General features: G+C 41.9%; 1 protein-coding gene and 1 long non-coding RNA gene across 2 annotated transcripts; both read left to right on the forward strand.

Moving 5' to 3' along the window:
• The first annotated feature begins 3,257 nt into the window (after nucleotides 1–3,257).
• LOC136767963 (uncharacterized) lies at nucleotides 3,258–5,047 on the forward strand. The gene is made up of 2 exons (XR_010821909.1): nucleotides 3,258–3,503; nucleotides 3,757–5,047. It is a non-coding gene; the product is annotated as an uncharacterized LOC136767963 (long non-coding RNA).
• Nucleotides 5,048–6,257: 1,210 nt separating this feature from the next.
• On the forward strand, nucleotides 6,258–13,096 carry LOC136767880 (major histocompatibility complex class I-related gene protein-like). Its single transcript, XM_066721938.1, has 7 exons — nucleotides 6,258–6,429; nucleotides 8,175–8,435; nucleotides 9,765–10,031; nucleotides 11,344–11,631; nucleotides 11,984–12,091; nucleotides 12,390–12,440; nucleotides 12,694–13,096. The coding sequence occupies exons 1-7, from the start codon at nucleotides 6,342–6,344 to the stop codon at nucleotides 12,738–12,740; spliced, it is 1,110 nt and encodes a 369-aa protein (XP_066578035.1). The 5' UTR covers nucleotides 6,258–6,341; the 3' UTR covers nucleotides 12,741–13,096.
• Nucleotides 13,097–16,576: the final 3,480 nt, after the last annotated feature.

Below are 16,576 nucleotides of genomic sequence, written 5' to 3' on the forward strand. Positions count from 1 at the left end.
AGGCTGGTGGGCTGCGAGCTGGATGATGACGGGACAGTGAGTATCTGGGTCAGGGACGCCTATGATGGGCAGGACTTCATGAGCTACAGCAGCGAGAGCCACTCCTGGACTGCCGCCGTGCCACAGTCCGTCACCGAAAAGCTGCACCTGGAAGCCACCAAACTGGGTCTGATCCACATCTACAGACCAGCCTGCATCAACATCCTGAAGAAGTACCTGCAGTACGGCAAGAACAGCATCATGAGGAAAGGTGCACTCGTGTACCTATTGCTCTGGTATTTTGTTCTTCATTTGAGTTGCTTTGATTCTCATTTGATGTATTGGGACTTTATTAGTCAGTGGTGCGCTATCCAGAGATTTACAGAGAACATTTACACTGTTACTGAAATCAGCACGTACATTAAAATAAAAGGGGCTGCGGTTTATCTTGTCAATTAACACATGGAGGAAAAATAGAAATCCTTTTGTGCTGTGACCCTGGAGTTTTCTAACAGTAACTATTAATTGCCTGCATTCTTTCAAAATGAATTAAGGGAACTTCTACTCCCTTTCAGCAACGTACATTCTGTAATTGCTGCTTATTAAAGTTGAATTGTTTAAACTTATCTTTGCTATCGGCAAATGACCTTCCGTTGTAGCTGGTCATTTAGAGGATAATTATTAATCATGAGTAATAATGGTAATATTAAATGACTATAGCAGTGATTTCATTGGCATTCTAAAATAAGCCTACCCATCTGATCAGATGACCAGTCAGACACTGTTCATAAAATTTCAAGCCCCTTGAGGGTATGTCCCAGAATGGATATATAAGCTTTGTACTTCCTTGAGAAGTAGAACGGTATCATACCTGCTTAATACTTTTGAGGTCTGTGTTCTGCTCTTCTTCCTGTGCATGTAATGCATCTGATTGGAACTTTCTTCCAGCACACACATCACTGACAAGTCTTACCTTCCTTTAACTGATATCTGAAGGCTGTTAAGTAATCAATAATTGTTGTACTGCAGTGCATCCCAAGGTGATCCGCAAGCCCTCAGTTGCCCAGGGTGAGACTGACGTGACCTGCCTAGTGACCAGCTTCTACCCCCGGACGGTGGAGGTGACCCTCCTCAGAGACGGGCATCCAGTGCCGGGAGAGAAGGTGACGGGTGGGGAGGTGCTGCCCAATGGAGATGGGACCTACCAGCTGAGAAAGACCCTGACTGTGGACGAGGACGAACAGTGGCTGCATACCTACTCCTGCCAGGTCAACCACACCAGCCTGGACAACAAGATGGTCATTGACTGGGGTGAGGCTGAGACTTGGCTTCTGTCAGGGGGAGAGTCCCATTGACTGAAGGTTAGAGTTTTGTGTGGTGACAGATTTATTATAATTATGAATCTAATAATAGATGTAGTAATATTAAAACCAGAATACTGTTATCTAAGCACTCAATTATTCCCCTGGCTTATCTTCTAGACAGCCAAGTGATACAGTAAGAGTTGCATTTAGGTCAAGAAAGGCAACATTAAAGCTTTTGGACAGGGTTGCCCAGCCCTAAGTTTAGACTCAAATATATAATACAGGGGTGGCTAACCTTGGTCCTGGAGAGCTTACAGCCGACATGTTTCTGTTCTATCCAGATCGTCAACTGCTTAATTGAACCAATTGTGGATCTTAATTATGCAAACGGATTCAGTTCAGTTTCCCTTTAGCCACTGGTTTTCAACCCCAGTCCTGTGGGCCCCTCACTGTCCTGCTTGTGTTCCAGCTCAGCTCTCAATTACTTAATCTGTGTACCAATGATCACAAGTGGTGTGTTTTTTTTTTTTAGGTTTTGTTCTCATGACATATCATATGTGCATTCTCATCTACATTACTTTGCATGCATTTTAGATTGTGAAATGTATTTTACAGATATTTGCATTAATTGTTATTGAATGCTTGCATGTTGCAGGTGTGGGACTGTGTAGATGGTAGCCTGCCCTATGCTCATCCCTGTACCCAACTTATACCACCAAGTCTTCCATTCTTCTCCTGTAGTACTAGTGTAGCCTTTCCAGAATACTGCACAGTACTATCCATCTCTGCTCACAGACCCTATGGTTGAATCACATGGAGGGTCTGTGATCCAACCATGACTGAGTGTGGGCTAGTGTACTGATTTCTATCCTGAGTGACGATGCCAATCCAAAGCTTGTGGGTTCAATTCCTTTAAATGGGATCAAGTAATTAAGTTTTGCCAAATTTTACACAGAGAGGAAAATGTTAATACTGGAACACTTTTTTATGGTTATTTTTATTTGATTTTTTTTATTATCATGGTTATCTTAAAATTATAATGTTACAGTACTAACACCTGAATGGGAGTTCCTCTTTGGCCAGCATGTAGGAGATGTTTTCCTGCCTTCTCAGCACTTTGTGCTCCAGCAAAACGTCTCCCCAGAGGTGCAGTTTTAAAGATTTCATCCAGTGTTTTTGGTTTAGTCTTCAGCAGGCCCTTTTTATGCATATCCCCAAGATCCACTTTTCGCATCAATACAGTTTTTGCTATAGTTCCTTAGATCTTTTAGATTCTTCTCAAACTCACAACAATATTTGCATTTGATTTTAGTCACAGTACCTGCATCTGTGCAAATGTCAGTCCATTTGAACCCCCATGCTTTATCAGTGTTCTTTCAGGGGCATGAATATACAAAAAGTATAATCTGATCATAAATGGCAGTAATAATTACAGTACATATGACATATCATGTGTAAAATGTGTAGAGGGCAGTAACAATTCAAAAACTCCCGCCAAAAGCGGTTCTGTTCCCACACCAATCAGTATATACGCATGTTGTCATATGCAAGACTGCATGCATGTTAAACTGCCATAGGGGACGCGAGCTCAAAAGGATGTCTCAAGTTGTAACAACCTGCGATCACCTCCATGCATTCTGTCACGAAAATGGTGGCCATTACATGTACGAGTAGGTGGGTTGTACAGGCATTTTCGATGCTTGTTTTGGGTCAGAAAAGCTTATTTTAATGCCTTGCGCAATCGGCGAATCCATACATTGCGAAAATATATTGCAAATTGAGGTGAATTGACTTGCTTTTTGCGATGCGAACCCTGACAAAATGTTTGCTGTATGTGATTCATTCTGTTTCAGTACGCACAGCCACTGGAGCTTTAGGCTTCAATCTTATTCACTCTAAAGCATTGGCATTTAGCAGTAGGGCAGCTTACTAATGTACATGTGCAATCTACCCATTCCCCTTATGTCCCCAAGCTGGGGACCTCCTTGCCTTCACAAGATCCCCTGTCCTCCTACAGATCTGTTGGCAAATACAGCTAAATCAGAGGGCATTGGTGTGAAAATACATCAAGTTTCTAATGCACTTTTACAGCAAATACTCATAAGATCTGCAAGTTGAATGATGTTTAAGGCTAATGAGAGACTCATTAATGCTGTTACTTATGCCTAGGTAACAGTATCCCTGATGGGCAAGTGGACATTCGATGCAAATACACTGCAGGTAAGATCAACCCATTTCAAAAGTTTGGATTCTGGCCTCTTGAGCAGCTCAACATGTAAAAGCCTCCACTCATAGTGCAGACGGGGCCCAACAGGCCAGACAGAGCTGGTTCCAGTATGGCCAGTGTCATGCCCAACTGTGGCTGGAGCCTGTGCTGTCTGGACTATAGCAGAGGCCCAGATTGGAGTCAAGGCTGCCTGGATTTGAAACCTTCCTGTTTAAAGAATGTCTGGTTCTATTTCTTTGATCACAGCTTCTCGACAGTCGGCGTCTTCCTCAAGCTCCTCCGTGCGAGAGTAAGAGAAGAATACGACACTGAGCAGAGACTAGAAGAACAATGTCCGAGTCAGCTGAGAGAAATACTTTTGTACATTATGCTGCTTTATGGACAGTCTAATCAGTATGTGGCCCTGTTCCTGGAGAGCCACAATCCTGCAGGTTTTATAGCGGCTTTAAACACATGGTCATTTTGACTAATTGAGTCTAGTAATTGTTTGCATAAAAAAGAAATAGAAAACGAAAGCAGAGAGGCTGGCTCTGCAGGACCTGAGGGCTGGTCAGTCCTGTAATATGACATCTTACAAGTTAAGACTAAAAAGTGGGGTGTCTGTGTGACCCCCAGGTAGGCAGGCTAGATCTTAATAGCCCTGGTTGATTATATTACACAAATTGTATAAATACATGAATCTCACATTGTCTCTGTAGAAGAACAAGAAAAACATAGGTACACGTATGCGTCCTGTGTAGCGATGCAGAGCAGGGGTTTCTGGGTAAGCGTACCCCACAGAGGCACAGAGGAGCTGACATGCACATGCAGACATGCAGGAGCTGTGATCCTATGCGTCAAGCACTGATTGGTTGAGCAGGAGATTCTGATAGCCATGGCCAATCGCTCAGTGCTGGGGCATCTGGTGCACAATGTCTGGCTGTAGGCCACTGCAGCAGGTCAGAGAAATGATGTGGTTACATATGAAAGTATTTAAAATGCATCTCCTCATCCACGAAACGTATTTGTGCACATTATTTGAATTGCACATTTCGTTAATATAATTCACATTAAGTGAACATAATTCACGTTTTATCCAACGAAATGCCCACGTAATTTGTGCTTGGCAATTTTGGACAAAAGGTAAAATGTACTTTGCTTTCCGTGGACAGAATTAACAATTAGCATTCATGATGAATTGATTGAATTCCAGAGGAAAGATAGAAACTTGCTGAGCTGATCAGACGAGAGCTATATCCCTGTACTCCAGTCAAAATATGCCCTGACTTCAGAAAGGTGCTGTAAAAGTGTTTAAAGGACAAAGTAAAAGTGCATGTACACATTTAAAAAAAAAAAAATGTGCAGGGGCATTTCAGATACGTTTTGTTTGGAGATCGATAAAAGCACAGGGCAAATTTTACAGTGGAAGAGAAAGCTTTTAAACTTGATACGAGTGCGTGTGAATGTGTGTGAATGAGCGAATGTGACTCCAGAACATGTTCATGTTATTGTAGAAAAATGCACTTGACAATGTGTGACAATAAAGTGATTTCCAGTACATGGATGTGAGCTGTGCGTGATGTTGGCTTCTCTCGCCCCTTTAATCGAAAGGTATCTTTTCAATGCCATCTGATCCAGCCCAGGACCCAGGAAGCCCCAGTCCAGCAGCTTAAAGAAGTGGCTTCAATCAGTCGCTATAGGGCCCTGTGTTTTTTGGAACTTGTTTTTAAACTATTGTAGTCATGCAAAACTACAGGCCCTTAGCTACAGATCCATGTTCATTTCAATTAGGGTAAATTAAGTTAAATTATAAGCTTTAGGGGTGGATGTGACTAGTTAAAAGGACGCCCTTTCACATTTCTAATTTTGCTGGTAAAGAACAGTTCTATTGAAAGCCTAATTGCTCAACACTGTTTCAGTGACGCTCTACCCCAATACAGATGTGCCTCAGCAGCTCGCACTGAGAAACTAAAGAAGCACAGTGCTGAAGTTTAACAATACAGTCTACAGGATACAAGAAAAAGAGCCTAAAGCATACAATTTGAGCATTGTGGGAGTTTTCTGTGCTACTTTGCGTCACACTGGTTGGTCTTAAAGAGGTTTACTTTTCAAGAGACTTACCGGACAACTGAAATAAGGGTCACACATGACAACATACAGAAGTCCAACTGTGTTTTTGGGAAAATCACTCCGACACCGTGTGCAAAGCTGGTACATACCTACCCTAAAAGATGGCTCTACCAAATATTAAGGTGTGAGGGTTAAAAACGTATGCAAGCAACATATCATCACCGTATAAGGTCGTCTGCTAAGACATAAATAATAATATATATTTTTTTTTCTTACAAATATTTCCCAACATAAAACCAATGTCACCTTACAATAATTGATTTTGACTGTCAGTGTTTTTAAATAAAATATCAAGCAGAACAAAATTGAAATGTACCATTTGTAATTCAGTAATATGAGAGAATTGCAAGGCTCTGTACACACGACGATGTTCATTTAGTTTTGGAATCAATTAGGATACGAGTTTATCATAACACAGATAACGATATACTATAACTATAACGTATATGTGTGACATACATGTCTCTTCGTTGACCATATATATGCACGCATATTAATATACTGTATGTATGCTATAAACAATCCGCAGCTGGGATCGATCCTTGGGAAAGTCCTGGATATTAGTTGTCAATTCAGTGCACTGGTCTCAAAGTCATTTCACCCAGAAGCAGCCGATCAGTAGCCAATCACCACAGTCCGCTCGGAAAGGAAAGTGAAAGCTGTGTGTTGTCTGTTCGCAGTGTCTTGGTTATTTGACGTGTAGTTGCAGTATTGTCTTTCTGATGGCTTTGGACACAAGCTGTTACACGACAGAAATGAACTCAGTGAAGTTGCTTGTGCTTCTCTGGTGCATCGAAGCAGCTGATGCAGGTGGGCGATTGATTGATATACGTAATACTTTAAAGCTTCCTCCTGATTGTTCTTACATTCTATATTTCTGGCCGAGTTCCATTGTATGTTTCATTGCATTTTTAATCATTAGATTGTGATCAAAATAATGTTAACTCATTCCTTTGTTATCTTTGTCAAGCCGTTGTGACATTTAACCCTTAACCGGATGATAATTACTATGCATTTTTGATATCAAAAATGGAATTTCTGATCTCAAAAATGCAATTGCTGATATCAACAACGGCAGATCATTCTTGATATCAACAATTGTTGATTACATTTTTGATATCAGAAATTATGGATTAAATTACAGTCCTCAACTTCCATTCCAACGTAAATCAACACCCTGGCACAACTACAAATCTTAACGCTAGATAATATAAACTATTATATAGGGGTTTTTTAACGTTTTTATAAGTTTTTGTCTTTGAAGAAAGGAATATACTTTCTGATTATTTTGGAAAATGTTTTATAATAACAGTAAAGCCTTCTGAGTAGAAATCCAACACTTTATGCACATTTGTAACCAGGTGTCAATAGACCCAAACATGTGACTTGTATAGATGGGGTAAACTGCCCAGGAAAATAATAATCTTGCCCCATCATGTATTCTGACCTGCCCCATTTGAAAAAATGACTTACGACACTGATATATTAAATAATTCTGTTTAATTCATGATTCAATTAAATATGTTCTAAATAAATTAAATAAATGTTCAGTTCTGTTAAATGTTGTGTAGTTCTGTTAAATGTGTAGTGCTGATTTAATTCAATTATTGTAAGATGGTAATAATGATGAATATTTGTGATTTTAATCAAGATGTTACTTTTTCATGGCACTGTGTTTTGTTATTTAAGGTAACATGCATTGTTTTATAAACAAACATTTTGCCCCACACTAGGGGGCATCTTCTCACAGGAACAGGTCAAGACACCCCTTTTTAAGAACAAATATTTTATTCAATTATTAAATAGTTGATGAGTTTACTTGGATTTTTTCACATGTAATTTGTACATCCTTCTATGGACTTTGTCTTTCAACTGTTATAATTCAAGATTTCCTTCATGTGTCGGAATTAAACAAATTCTACCTTGGGGGGGTTATACACTATTACGAAAAGAAAAACAGCTCGACAGAGATTCACCAAGAAACAAAGGATTGCGTACAATGCACAGGGGGGTGAAATGTAATGTACAGACACCGACTGAATATAATTTTGAAAGTGCCATTTTCTCATCATTGTTCTCAACCGTATGTAATCAAACCGGAGAATTATGAATGTGCTTTTTTATTACCCAATGTTTAAATTTTGAATGAAAGGAAACGTCCGGGGGGCGAAGTCTGCAAATCCCCTTTCCTCCAGGCCTCTCTGAAGATAAAGTTATGTAAATAACAGTTTTGTTTTTACTAAAAACATGAGACGTTCTTTATTTTAAATATTTTGAATATCTCTGTATGTAATGTAAAATCTTGGTGCATAGTTTAAAATGTGGTTACCTCCAAATACAGCAGTTTTCACAAACATGCACACAAACTGCTCCCACCGGTTTGCTCTGGGGAATTTTTATACATTCAATAATTCTGCAAGGAATGATCTGTCTAGTATTCTACCTTTTAAGTTTTGCAGATGAAGGTATCTCTGCTGAGAATTCAACACTGTTTTAAGATTCTGTCAATTCTTTGTAGTCAACAGCTTGTTATATCTCCTTGTGTCCCCCTCCAGGCTCACACTCACTGTGCTTCTTGCACACGTTGAACAGCCAGCGGACCAGCTTCGCCGAGTTCACGGCTGTGGGGATGGTGAATGACTTACACGTGGAGTACTACGATAGCGACTTGAAGAAGATTGTGTCGCGCCAGGACTGGAGCGTGGCCTCGGACACCCAGGCAGAAATGGATATGAGACTGGCAGCCACAGTGGACAGCTACCACAGCATACGTACGAGGATTCGGAACATCATGCCGCGCTTCAACCACACAGAGGGTGAGTGGGCTGACCGGATGGGAGCCTTGGCAGCTCCAGGGGATGGGGAGGAATGTCCTCCAGGCATGCCCAGCTCCATACTGACAAGTAACTCAAACACAGAGCACATTTTTCCAAAACTACCAAAGACTAATTAATTGAATTGAATTACGCACACAATCATATGTATATGTATGTATATATGTGTGTGTATCATCATCATCAGGCTGTGTGTATATATATATACACCGATCAGCCATAACATTATGACACTGACAGGTGAAGTGAATAACACTGATAATCTCGTTATCAGGGCACCTGTCAGTGGGTGGGATATATTAGGCAGCAAGTGAACATTTTGTCCTCAAAGTTGATGTGTTAGAAGCAGGAAAAATGGGCAGCGTAAGGATCTGAGCGACTTTGACAAGGGCCAAATTGTGATGGCTAGACGACTGGGTCAGAGCATCTCCAAAACTGCAGCTCTTGTGGGGTGTTCCCGGTCTGCAGTGGTCAGTACCTATCAAAAGTGGTCCAAGGAAGGAAAAGCGGTGAACCAGCGACAGGGTCATGGGCGGCCAAGGCTCATTGATGCACGTGGGGAGCGAAGGCTGGCCCGTGTGGTCCGATCCAACAGACGAGCTACTGTAGCTCAAATTGCTGAAAAAGTGAATGCTGGTTCTGATAGAAAGGTGTCAGAACACACAGTGCATCGCAGTTTGTTGCGTATGGGGCTGCGTAGCAGCAGACCAGTCAGGGTGCCCATGCTGACCCCTGTCCACTGCCGAAAGCGCCTATCATGGGCACGTGAGCATCAGAACTGGACCACGGTTATGGCTGATCGGTGTACATATATATGTATATATATACCACCATGACGTGGGTTATTCCCCTTCTGAAATGGTTCCCCTTTTCTTGGACATAGTCACAAACTAACTTTTTAATTGGAAAAAATGTGTCCTGTTTGATTGTTACATATTTGAAACTTGCCCTTTTTGCCCTTGCCCTAATTTATTTTCAAAATTGTACAGATTAAATAGCATTTGGTAATTCATTTGAATCCATTTCTGAAGGTGTCGTTGATCAGGTAAATCAGGTGATCTATGATGTCATAGCTCTGCAAGACAAGTTATCTCTGAGTTGACTTGTCTTGTAGAGGTATGACATTGGCAGTGTATGCTGCTGATGATAGACAGTTTTAATGTCTATGTTGAAATAGAAATAAAGACAGGTTTAGGTTCGTGTTTGTATTTGATTGTTTATTTTAGTTAAGTGTTAATAAGTAGTGACTCTTGCTCCTCCCTGTGTGTAAAGTGTCAGTGCTTCAGCTGTTCTGTGTCTGGTGTCCTGCAGGAGTTCACACCTACCAGAGGCAGGCGTGCTGCGAGCTGGATGATGACGGGACAACGAGCGTCTGGGTCAGGGACGCCTATGATGGGCAGGACTTCATGAGCTACAGCAGCGAGAGCCACTCCTGGACTGCCGCCGTGCCACAGTCCATCACCGAAAAGCTGCACCTGGAAGCCACCAAACTGGGTCTGATCCACTTCTACAGACCAGCCTGCATCAACATCCTGAAGAAGTACCTGCAGTACGGCAAGAACAGCATCATGAGGAAAGGTAGGTCTCATCTGCCCATGCAGTGACCACTCACAAGTGGTTTATCGATTACATTGGGAGACTTTGGTGAAGTCAAAAAATGGTGTACTATGTGTGATTTCTGTGGCTTCTATGCCTTTGAAATGTTGATGTGTTACACTATGTTTCAACTAAAGTCTGCAGTAGTGGCAGTAGCTTGTCCCAAAAGTAGCTGAAATGTGTTGAAATTCGAGTGTAAAACAGATCTCAGCTTTTGACAATTATATTGGTGTTAGTGTCTGGCCCGGGGTGTGTGGATAAATACAGGACAGTATAGGGCATTATTGTTTTTACTGTAAAGCTGTGTTGAATACTGTTCTAGTTAAAGGGATAGGTGCTAAAATTATTCCCAAAGTTAGTTAATACCTAAAGAGTTCAACTTCCATTTCCAATATTGTTTGGGGAAGATCACTCTTATGCTTTCTCTATGGAAAGGTTTGTTGTTTCTTGTTAAAAAGTGACTCATTTGAACCTCTGCCAACTGAAAGTCAGCAGCAACCTAATACAGGTTTAACCTCAGGTTTTTGGAGTTTACCTGTCTGGCAACTAAAGCTAGTGTACATACTCAATTATAAACACCCTCTTGTCCCTACTAAAATTGATTACTCATACACTCTGGCCTGTAATACCTCAGTCCCCCTCCCCTGGACAATACAACACTCTTACCATAAAGCACTCGCTGTAATTCTCACTTATTTTCTCCCTAACTTCCCTTCTATGGCTGCTATTACTTATTCTGTACTAATCCTTTTGAATGCCTTACTGTACCTCTTTCTGGCCTATTGGTAATCATGCCCGCTCTGAATTCAGGGCACACTGAACCTATCGCTCTGGTATTTTGTTCTTCATTTCAGTTGATTTGATTTTCATTTGATTTATTAGGGTTTTATTAGTCAGTGGTGCCGTGACCATTGACTGTCAACCCTTTTGAACTTTTAAACTGTCAGATGTCACTCGATGGAGGTGATGCCATGCAAAAGGCACTTAATTTATTGGTGGTTTATTTCAATAGATTGCATATTCCATGCCTAGTGAGTAGAAACGGGTGATGAGTTTTTCATGATTGGGACAATGTACTGAATTTAAGGAAAAGAGCAGCGGACATACTTCACTAAAAGCAAGTTGCTAACCTCACATAACTGGCAAAAAAATAACCATAGATTTACAGAGATTTAAATTTAAGGGTTAAAGAACAGAGATTTTTGCAGCACATGTGTTAAAATAAACGGGGCGGTGGTGTATCTTGTTTTCAATTAACACTTCACTGACAAGTCTTACCTCCCTTATATTGCAGTGTATCCCAGGGTGAGGGTGATCCGCAAGCCCTCAGTTGCCCAGGGAGAGACTCACGTCACCTGCCTAGTGACCGGCTTCTACCCCCGGACGGTGGAGGTGACCCTGCTCAGAGACGGGCATCCAGTGCCGGGAGAGAAGGTGACGGGTGGGGAGGTGCTGCCCAACGGAGACGGGACCTACCAGCTGAGAAAGACCCTGACTGTGGATCAGGACGAACAGTGGCTGCATAAATACTCCTGCCAGGTCAACCACACCAGCCTGGACAACAAGATGGTCATTGACTGTGGTGAGGCAGTGGTGAAGCTGAGACTGATTTTTGTGGTGACAGATTTATTATGATTATGAATCTGATTATGAAACCAGAATACTGTTTTCTAAGCACTTAATTCCTGCCCTGGCTTATGATCTAGACAGCCAAGTGATACAGTAAGAGTTACATTTAGGTCAACAAAGGCAACATTAAAGCTATAGGACAGGGCCTATATTCAGCCTCAAAAGCTCTAGTATATAGTATATTCAGAAGACTACACTAAAGAAAGGCTCTGTCCTGCCCTTTCGAGTAGTTCCACTACTAGTGAAGACATGTCTGCCAGCTCTCTAATGCTCTCTTTTGATGTCTTCTTCCCTGATCACTGCAGAACTAGAGCCCGGCCCAGATCTTACCATCATCATCCCAGTTGTGGTGATTCTGCTTGCAGTTCTGGTCCTACTTGTTGCAGGGGTCGTGCTGTGGTGGAGACGAGCCCGTGAGTGACTCCTCTATCTGCACTCTAAAGCATTGGCATTTAGCAGTAGGACAGCTTATTAATGTACATGTGCAATCTACCCATTCCCCTTATGTCCCCAATCTGGGGACCTCCTTGCCTTCCCAAGATCCCCTGTCCTCCTACAGATCTGTTGGCAAATACAGCTAAATCAGAGGGCATTGGTGTGAAAATACATCAAGTTTCTAATGCACTTTTACAGCAAATACTCATAAGATCTGCAAGTTGAATGATGTTTAAGGCTAATGAGAGACTCATTAATGCTGTTACTTATGCCTAGGTAACAGTATCCCTGATGGGCAAGTGGACATTCGATGCAAATACACTGCAGGTAAGATCAACCCATTTCAAAAGTTTGGATTCTGGCCTCTTGAGCAGCTCAACATGTAAAAGCCTCCACTCATAGTGCAGACGGGGCCCAACAGGCCAGACAGAGCTGGTTCCAGTATGGCCAGTGTCATGCCCAACTGTGGCTGGAGCCTGTGCTGTCTGGACTATAGCAGAGGCCCAGATTGGAGTCAGCGCTGCCTGGATTTGAAACCTTCCTGTTTAAAGAATGTCTGGTTCTATTTCTTTGATCACAGCTTCTCGACAGTCGGCGTCTTCCTCAAGCTCCTCCGTGCGAGAGTAAGAGAAGAATACGACACTGAGCAGAGACTAGAAGAACAATGTCCGAGTCAGCTGAGAGAAATACTTTTGTACATTATGCTGCTTTATGGTCAGTCTAATCAGTATGTGGCCCTGTTCCTGGAGAGCCACAATCCTGCAGGTTTTATAGCGGCTTTAAACACATGGTCATTTTGACTAATTGAGTCTAGTAATTGTTTGCATAAAAAAGAAATAGAAAACGAAAGCAGAGAGGCTGGCTCTCCAGGACCTGAGGGCTGGTCAGTCCTGTAATATGACACCTTACAAGTTAAGACTAAAAAGTGGGGTGTCTGTGTGACCCCCAGGTAGGCAGGCTAGATCTTAATAGCCCTGGTTGATTATATTACACAACATGAATCTCACATTGTCTGTAGAAGAACAAGAAAAACATAGGTACACGTATGCGTCCTGTGTAGCGATGCAGAGCAGGGGTTTCTGGGTAAGCGTACCCCACAGAGGCACAGAGGAGCTGACATGCACATGCAGACATGCAGGAGCTGTGGTCCTATGCGTCAAGCACTGATTGGTTGAGCAGGAGATTCTGATAGCCATGGCCAATCGCTCAGTGCTGGGGCATCTGGTGCACAATGTCTGGCTGTAGGCCACTGCAGCAGGTCAGAGAAATGATGTGGTTACATATGAAAGTATTTAAAATGCATCTCATTCATTTTGAGGAGTCTAACAGCTGAATATGACATATATGTATTTAATTCAAATATTTACTAACATATAAGAACAGATATGCAGGAGAAGTTCACATACGCAGAGATGTGTGTATATATGTTCTAGTGTTAAGTCTCTAGCTATTTATAGCAAGACAATATAGATCTGCACATGCAGGATGCAATTTGTGTGCGTCATCGGAACTTGCAAGTATGTTAGCAGACAGCTGTGCGAACGTCTGTTTATGACACCTGTGCATGTATGCAGAGATGCAGAAGTATAAATCAGCCTTAACATGTCAGTGAGGGGGGAAAAAATAGTTTTACTATTAGTTAAGCATTTGTGTTTGTATAGCATTAAATGTCTATCTGAAGCCATGTCTACATGAATTCCCTAATAGCCCTGTACTCCAGTCAAAATATGCCCTGACTTCAGAAAGGTGCTGTAAAAGTGTTTGAACGACAAAGTAAAAGTGCATGCACACATTTATAAAAAAAAAATGTGGTGGGACATTTCAGATGCGTTTTGTTTGGAAGCTTTAAAACTTGATACGAGTGCGTGTGAATGTGTGTGAATGAGCGAATGTGACTCCAGAACATGTTCATGTTATTGTAGAAAAATGCACTTGACAATGTGTGACAATAAAGTGATTTCCAGTACATGGATGTGAGCTGTGCGTGATGTTGGCTTCTCTCGCCCCTTTAATCGAAAGGTATCTTTTCAATGCCATCTGATCCAGCCCAGGACCCAGGAAGCCCCAGTCCAGCAGCTTAAAGAAGTGGCTTCAGTCAGTCGCTATAGGGCCCTGTGTTTTGTGGAACTTGTTTTTAAACTATTGTAGTCATGCAAAACTACAGGCCCTTAGCTACAGATCCATGTTCATTTCAATTAGGGTAAATTAAGTTAAATTATAAGCTTTAGGGGTGGATGTGACTAGTTAAAAGGACGCCCTTTCACATTTCTAATGTTGCTGGTAAAGAACAGTTCTATTGAAACCTAATTGCTCAACACTGTTTTAGTGACACTCTACCCCAATACAGATGTGCCTCAGCAGCTCGCACTGAGAAACTAAAGAAGCACAGTGCTGAAGTTTAACAATACAGTCTACAGGATACAAGAAAAAGAGCCTAAAGCATACAATTTGAGCATTGTGAGAGTTTTCTGTGATACTTTGCGTCACACTTGTTGGTCTTAAAGAGGTTTACTTTTCAAGAGACTTACCAGACAACTGAAATAAGGGTCACACATGACAACATACAGAAGTCCAACAGTGTTTTTTGGAAGCACTCTGCTTCTCTACACGTCACCTTTTGGCTGCCTGCCTATGTTGGGGAAAAAACAAAGGGATCTTACTGCCACCTAGTGAGTAAGACTGGAACTACACAAACAGTCACACCTTTTGTGTTGTAGATAGTGCCGAGGTCTCTGGCCCTGGTCCTGCAGGCGGTTTTCTAGCTGATCCCTAAATCACATAGAGTTGGAACAATCAATCATCCAGTGAGAGAAAAATTGCTGCTCATTAAGTGAAAGGACCTGAGGTGCTGCAGGATATTCAGGCATTTGACCCCATTGATACCACAGTACTACATTGATTAACCAGGCAGATTGTCTGTATAAAGTAATGATTTATGGGGGTGTCCTATACGTTCTGCTGGACTGGGCATCTCCAGGACCAGGGCTGGAGATGACCGAGCTGAATCGACCCTTTTATACGTTTTCAGAATTGAGATTTCAAATTCAGTGTTAGCACCTTTCATGGTACAGGCCCTCACAGCGGTTTACAGAAGCACTGTTACTGTTTAAAAACAAAACAAATAAAAACATACTAAAGTGACTGACTACCTGCCTTTGTAGCTGTAATGAGCATCGTCAACCACTTCTCAATTAAGTCACAGGTCTGATAACAAAATAAAGGTTTATTGAGAACTACTTCCATTTCAGGAGATGCTCTTTAAAGGGTAGGTACACCTGTCTTAGTTTCACAGTGATAATATAACAGCAGTCTCCATGGCCACCCTCAGTCACAATGTTTACATTTTTTCTTCCCCCAGTATCCATTATGATCTATCTGCCAGCAGCCTGACTCAGTTAAAGAAGTGATTTGGTCAGCTAGTGATCTGGTGGCAGCGCACGCAGCTAATGAGATGTAGTGTAAAATGTGCACCTGGTATGAAACGCCCTGACACTGACCTGACACAATAATTCACTTCCTAAACTTGAGAGCCCTTGCCTCCAGTGTTGTGAAGCCTGTGGGGATTTACAGAGAATCCCAAACCCTGTCACAGTATTACACTAAAGAGATTCAGTTTCTTTGAATCTGTCTGTTGGGAGGTTAACTGCTGCTGTCTGTCTGTGGATGGCAGTGTGAGCCAGGGTGTCAGTACGTGTGTGACTCTGTCACTTTGTGCCAGCCGGTGTGTGTCGGTTTGTCAGTGTGTGTGTCGGAGGGATTGCTCAGTGATGGTGCGAATCTGTTCTTTCTGATACTCTGAATAAAGCCGTGGTGAATCCACTGTGTGCAGTCCGACTGTGCTGCATTCTGGGGAGATATATTTAATTCCAATATATGTGTTTTTATAGATTGTCTGAAAGATGTCTTTTGCACAACATTTAGTTCAATCATTCACAAAGCGGAGAGACACTTATAACAGAGGTTGTACCCTGCTTTTAGGTCAATTCGATATATATTTTGGTGACAATTTGGAACAGAACAACAAATCCTTTGAACTACCTCCGACTGCAATCAGCGTGTTTGTGCGCAATTTGGAAATACTGTTACCTCTGCTTACCACAATATTCCTTTCAGACAATGTTACTTGTTAGTTACTTGTTTATGTGAAGTGTTTTGAAGACAGAGTAGAGTAAAGTTTGTTTTACTGTAGTGGCCATTGCAGTAACAGGTCGTGTTGTTTTTGGAAGAGTTACAAACTGTCCAGGAATGAACTCTGTGAAGGACTGGACTGTTACCATACCTGATTCCCAAAACTTCAAGATAATGTCAGATTTAATGAAAATCTGGGTGTCCCCACCCACTACAACCGTCTAATCTCTACCCCCACACCTCTGTCTCTTAGATCTTCTCTGCCTGTGGGTGAAATTCTCTCTCTCTCTCTATCACTCTCTCTATCTCTCTCCTGCATTCCTTCAGGGTTACAC

This window comes from Amia ocellicauda, chromosome 14, assembly GCF_036373705.1.
Source record: "Amia ocellicauda isolate fAmiCal2 chromosome 14, fAmiCal2.hap1, whole genome shotgun sequence".
Classification (NCBI taxonomy): Eukaryota; Metazoa; Chordata; class Actinopteri; order Amiiformes; family Amiidae; genus Amia; species Amia ocellicauda.